At 38.5% G+C, this 5783-nt stretch overlaps 1 protein-coding gene across 1 annotated transcript; it reads right to left on the minus strand.

Annotated features, from left to right (window-relative positions):
• Positions 1–250: 250 nt before the first annotated feature.
• LOC120558048 (coiled-coil domain-containing protein 63-like) lies at positions 251–5043 on the minus strand. Its single transcript, XM_039798885.1, has 10 exons — positions 4947–5043; positions 4692–4808; positions 3628–3750; positions 2759–2940; positions 2489–2673; positions 2153–2364; positions 1990–2064; positions 755–917; positions 559–666; positions 251–405 (listed from the first exon to the last, which is right to left on the minus strand). Exons 2-10 carry the CDS (start codon positions 4800–4802, stop codon positions 341–343), a joined length of 1224 nt encoding a protein of 407 aa, XP_039654819.1. The 5' UTR covers positions 4803–4808; positions 4947–5043; the 3' UTR covers positions 251–340.
• Between the last annotated feature and the right edge of the window lie 740 nt (positions 5044–5783).

Below are 5783 nucleotides of genomic sequence, written 5' to 3' on the forward strand. Positions count from 1 at the left end.
AAATGAATAGCTGTGGATGCATGGAGGGGCCCATAGAGAATGCCTTTGTACAGGGCCCAGAATTTTATGCTACACCCCTGAACCCATTAGCCATAACAACTTTAGCTGTTAATATGCTAAATGTTTTGTTTTCAGCTAGATTATGGGGTTCATTTTTTTCAAAAAAAAAATAAAATAAAACTGCATGGAATTCTGAATGACGAAATGACCGTACTGTATGCTACATAAAGAACCACCGTATGATGCTGTGATGAGTTTATTGCCACCAGAAGTGTTTAAAAGGCAGTTGTACTTCATCGATAAAAAAAGGAAGGATGTGACTGCGCCATTTTCTGTCTGATCAGGCAGACTTGATCGAGCGTGAAGAAGACCTGCAGGGCTCTGTTTCCACAGCTGCCTCATATTCTGTAACAAATACACATACAGTTTATGGTGGAACATGTGTATATAAAAATGGTTAGACACAGTATTGTTAGTTTTGGTCAAGAAGACTATCACAGTTAGCTTTTTTGAAATCTTATCACACAGTTTCACTGTAAGGTTAAAGGTGTTTCATACCTGGTAGCAAGTCAGAGTTGGCCAACAGCATCTCCTCAGGAACCAAGTACTCGTCTTCCACGTTGTTGGCCTGGATCAGCATGTTACTAATACTCTCCTCAAGGATACCTGAAGTAAAAAGAAGGCGACAACAGGGGTGTTAAAATGTGAAAAATGTAATTCAGGGACATGATTAGGGGGTTAAGAGTACACCTACTGGTGAAGTGTACGATGTTGTCAGAGTTGACGATGACCACATCTTGCATTATCTTGTCTAAAAGGCCACTGATGGCAGTCGTCAGCTGGTCCCGAGTCCTCTGAACCACAGCACACTGCTTCTCCAGGGAGTCTGACAGACAGCTATACTTCTCCAACTCAGACTACAGCACAGAAAGACACAGGAGGAAAAAAGACAGTGCTGTTTTAGCTGGTTTTTAAGAACCAAGGGATATCTAATATTTTTATAAAGTATAAAACCATTTTAAAATATATCTTGGACAAAGCTTTGTCAATAAGAGGCTTTACCAACACTGGGATATACAATATATTAATAGGCAACATGACTTAATCAAAGCCCTTTTGTCTTTGAATGACATCATACGATAGAGAAACCGATCCAAGCTGAAAAACCCAAACAAGGAAGATGTGCCAGTGACATTCTTTTCATTTACTAACTGTATAGTCATACATCAAGTATTAGATAGACTTTACTGTACACGTCAAGTACTGTAACTTTTTAAGTAAGTAACTTGTTAGTATCAAGTTGTTCCTTGCAAAGTCCAAGTCTTCCTTTGACCTTAGTGTGGATTTATAGGCCAGGCTTTGAAGTTAGGGGACTAAGATACTGTGAGATAATGTGACAGTATACTGTATGTATCATATACAATAGTTGCATGATCTCAGAAAGGTAGGGTCAGACTGAATCATGTTCTGATCGGTACAGGATCAATTCAATGTTAAAATTAATTCTATAAGAATGAACAAAGATATTTTTGGATAACTGACTCAGATGCAACGATATACAAACTAAAGATAACAGAACTGTGTGGCCCACCAACAGCAGACAGGCAGATTGAATACCATTGCTGTTTGGTAGATTTTCATGTTTTTAGCTAAATCCATAGCTCATAAAATCCATCAAAGTAGATATGGGTAGGGTATTGTCAAAAATATTTGTTATCAAGCAATCAAAGCTGTTTTTTTTAGGTCCATAAGCGTATAATCATCCATAATCGTAGAAATACAAGGTTTATACCTGAAAAATTTGTTGCTTGGAAACAGCTTGGATCCAAGTTTATTTATACAATAATGATATGTTATTATAATCCTACAGTACACTAGTCAGCTACAGTGAAGCACTAACAATATTTACAATAGTTACATAGTTTGAAACTATGAAATGGAAATAGTTACTGTATTATGTGATCCGATAGGTCAGACAGTGAGACTCACCTCTAGATCCTTAAGAAGGCTTTTAATCTGCTCATCATGTCCTTTGTTCTCTTCCTCCAGGAACAGGATATCACTCTGAAAGAGAAACACATGCGTATCAAATTATAAAGTACACTAGGTTAAACTGTGTCTGTGAGTATTTGTTAACAGGACATGCGCATGCCTTCATCTTGTCTGTGCAGTTCTTCAACATGTTCCTTCTGTTATGGAGCTCGTTGATGTAGCTGATATAAGCAAAATTCTTCTGTTCATTCTGAATAAACATGTTGCTTATGTGACGCAGTTCTCCTTTTCCGGTGACCTGCACTAGTGTGCTGTGTCCCTGCATGTACATCTCCAGCTTCTTCACTCCATTCTCATATTGCTGCTGTTTCTCTGTAACAGGAATATAAAGATCACACACTATTAACAAGTCGGATTATGTCTGAACATGAAATTTAATATCAATTAAAGATGGAAGCCGAGCCTGTTTAAACCTTGATTAAGATTAATATCATACTTCTCTTCTTGGAGTCTTCATCTTCTTCCAAAGGAATAATTTCCTGGAACTTTGTCTCCATGAAAGTCTGCCATTTGGTATCATGGGCGATGATAGTCTTCAGCTTCATCCTTCTATTGGTGAAATTAACTGTCTCTACCTCGATGCACTCCCTCATCTCCAGCATTCGGATCTCGTCCTCTGACCTGTAGCACAACACAACGCAAACACACATCAAATATCAAACGCCCCCCCTCAAGTTTTCCACATGCACTCAAACAAATGAATTACCTCTGGCTGAAAGCGAGGTTAACCCTCTCCCCCAGTTCCTCTGTGATGTTTTGCTGTGCAGCCAACTGTCTGTTGAATTTCTTTTCGATATTGCACCATAAGCCTTTCTGCTGCAGCAGGTGAGCAATTTGTTTGCGGTAATCCATGTTGTTGCACAGCAACTCGTCAAACTTAACAGTGTCCTACAGGAGACGAGGGAATTGGAGTTAAGGCTAAAATCTGGGACTATTCATAGATTTGAGCATTTCAAATTTTCCCTAGAAGTCAGTGCATTAGACTGTAATGAGGGACGTTCATTTACAATTAGGGCTTGTAATAAAGGTTTGATATTATTTGGCGGGAATATTATATTCTATAATAGGCTACTTATTCTCTTTTCCAAGAGTTAAATTAGAAGATTGATACCACTCTCATGTCTGTCTGTTAAATATAAGGCTACAACCAGCAGTCTGTTAGAGTAGCTTAGCAACAAGACTGGGAAAATGTGGAAACAGCCTGGCTCAGTCCATAGATAACACATCCCTCCACTGGCACCTGTAAAGCTAACTAACACATTAGTCTGACTCACGGTGTTAACATGGAGTTGCTGGACTATTTCTTGGCTGAGTGCAATGACTTCCTGGAGAAGAAAGCATAACCATTTTTCAGTCTCCATGCTAAGCTAAACTAATTGCTTCATTTAACGGCCAAGCGTGAGAGCGGTATCAATCTTCCAATTCATCCAACTCTTGGCAAGAAAGCAATGATGTGTGTTTCACAAAGTTACAGATTATTCCAATAAGGAATTGATTAATTGGAATGGGATTTGAATGAAGCTGACATTGTCGCATGAATGTGTGTATAAAGCTAAGTTTTTTTAGCATTAGTACCTGGTTGAGTTTGTTTTCTAAGACGCGGATGTGTTTCCTGAGGCGGCCGTGTTCCCCTTGTTGTTTCAGGATGCCACCTGGGACTGTTAACATCTCCAGAATCCTGCTCTCTGACACAGTTACCTGGAGCCACACAGGAAACAAGACAAAATACATACAATGCACTCTGTAACTATACAGACAGTGACAGGTTTTCTTTTTTGTTGGCTGTAGCACATTGGCTGACTTTCATCTTTAAGGGTTCCTGAGCGGTGAAGAAACTGCAACACTTTCAATATGTAAGTTAGTCCCCTGCAATGTTTGTACAGTGCAGCACTACAATGGGGCAACCACTCCTACTCTACAGTTCCTATGCTGTTCACCAAATATGTATGTAAATTAAATATATAGCCTAAAGTTAAAAGTCAACTCCTTCATTGCCAATCCAATCCAATGTGCTGTTAACTAAATGATTGATAACAGGATGATTTGGTTGAACGCTAAAACCAGCTACTGTACATATCTAGCTACCCTGCTGCTGCCCTACTACGCCCTGCTATGCCCTGCTACGCCACGTAACTGCTACAACTATTATTTAGTGATAGTTCCATTATCTTTATTGTTACTATAATTGCCACTGTTCATCATACCCCCCACCTGCACTGGCAGATGTCCGCCCACCAAGAGCCTGGGTCTGTCCGAGGTTTCTGCCTGAAAGAAAGTTTTTCCTCTCCACTGTATGGAATGGCTCTTGGGGGAATTATTGGAATTGTTGGGTCTTTAGAATATTTTGGGTAAGTATACAGATAGAGTGTGGTCTAGACCTACTCTATCTGTAAAGTCTCTTGAGATAACTCTTGTTATGATTTGATACTATAAATAAAATTGAATTGAATTGTTGTATCTGATCATGATAATACAATAGTCTGCTACTACACCGTCTGCTACTACTGGTATTAATACTACTGCACTTCTACTATTACTGTTACTGTGACATCTACTTTTATAGCATAACATATAGCATATCTCAACACAAACAGAGCTGAAACACACTAAAAACAGTATATGTCTGTCTTGTAGTTTACCTCCTTATCCAGAGAATCCCAATTATCCTTCTGCTGGCTGATGAGCTTTTTATATTGGTCATTTTCCTCCTGCAGGTTGTTGTACTGTTCCTTTAAAATGTCGGTTGCCATTTTTATCTAAAGATATGAAAAGATTCAAGTTAAAGTTAGTAATTAGTTTTTTTTTTTTTTTCCACTCTCAATTCCACATACAAGTAATTTGGAAAATAACTGTATAAAGTTTTGCCGCTAAAATGTCCAAGGATAATGACCTACCTGCCAGATATGGAGTCAAATCCTGATTAAATAGTTGGGAGGAAATCTCGCTTCATCTTTCTGTAGTACTCAAACTGTAGGCTAAAGCATTTCTCAGTTTCAAACATAAACATTCCAAAAGATACTGTGTTTATTGCTTGTTCCAGGCAACCCGTAACTCGCGCTTTCACAACCTTCTACCAGTGAAAGTGCCCTGGAACGGCAGTCAAACCCGTAACATACTACCTGTGAACTCGTACCAGATCGTTGTACTCCCAGTTACAGTTTTTGACGTCACACACACATAAACAACAATGGGTTGATGCTGTACAGACGCCGTTTATTAACAGTGATAAGTAGAAATAAATAGACATAAATAGGTAACATAAAGTAACCTAGATAGCTAACGTCAACGTTAGGTAGCCGCTAGGTAGAAGGGTTTGTGGTGACTTATTTGCCTGGAACACTACCAACTCGTGAGTCGTGACTTGAAGTCGTAACTTACGCTTTAAAACTGTGTCTGGAACGCAGCATTATTTACAGTTGAAGTGCCAGGGCCATATGAGTAATAATATTAATATTATATGTGATATTACAATAACAATAGAATATCTTTAAATTAATATGATTATGTTGGATCTGAAAGTTAAAGTGTAGGCACTTAAATAAAACATGCTAAAGTGGACTAAATGCTAAATGTCGTTAACTCACTGAAACAAATTAAAACAATAACAAACTGCATCAGTAGTGTTGAGTGGTAACTCTCACTGAAACTGAATGTGTATTAGTTTGTACCAGAACTCCACCTAGTGGCCATTAGGAAAAATGAAAGATGAAATAAATCAAATGGGCATCCAC

Source organism: Perca fluviatilis, chromosome 4 (assembly GCF_010015445.1).
Source record: "Perca fluviatilis chromosome 4, GENO_Pfluv_1.0, whole genome shotgun sequence".
NCBI lineage: Eukaryota > Metazoa > Chordata > Actinopteri > Perciformes > Percidae > Perca > Perca fluviatilis.

Excerpts from the sequence above, each read along its gene's own strand:
- LOC120558048 (XM_039798885.1), bottom strand. The coding sequence starts at position 4,802 with ATGGCAACCGACATTTTAAAGGAACAGTACAACAACCTGCAGGAGGAA. Across the intron at positions 918-1,989 it reads GCCTTCTTAAGGATCTAGAG|TCTGAGTTGGAGAAGTATAG; the intron begins GTGAGTCTCACT and ends TCTGTGCTGTAG. Across the intron at positions 667-754 it reads CAACATCGTACACTTCACCA|GTATCCTTGAGGAGAGTATT; the intron begins GTAGGTGTACTC and ends TTTTTACTTCAG.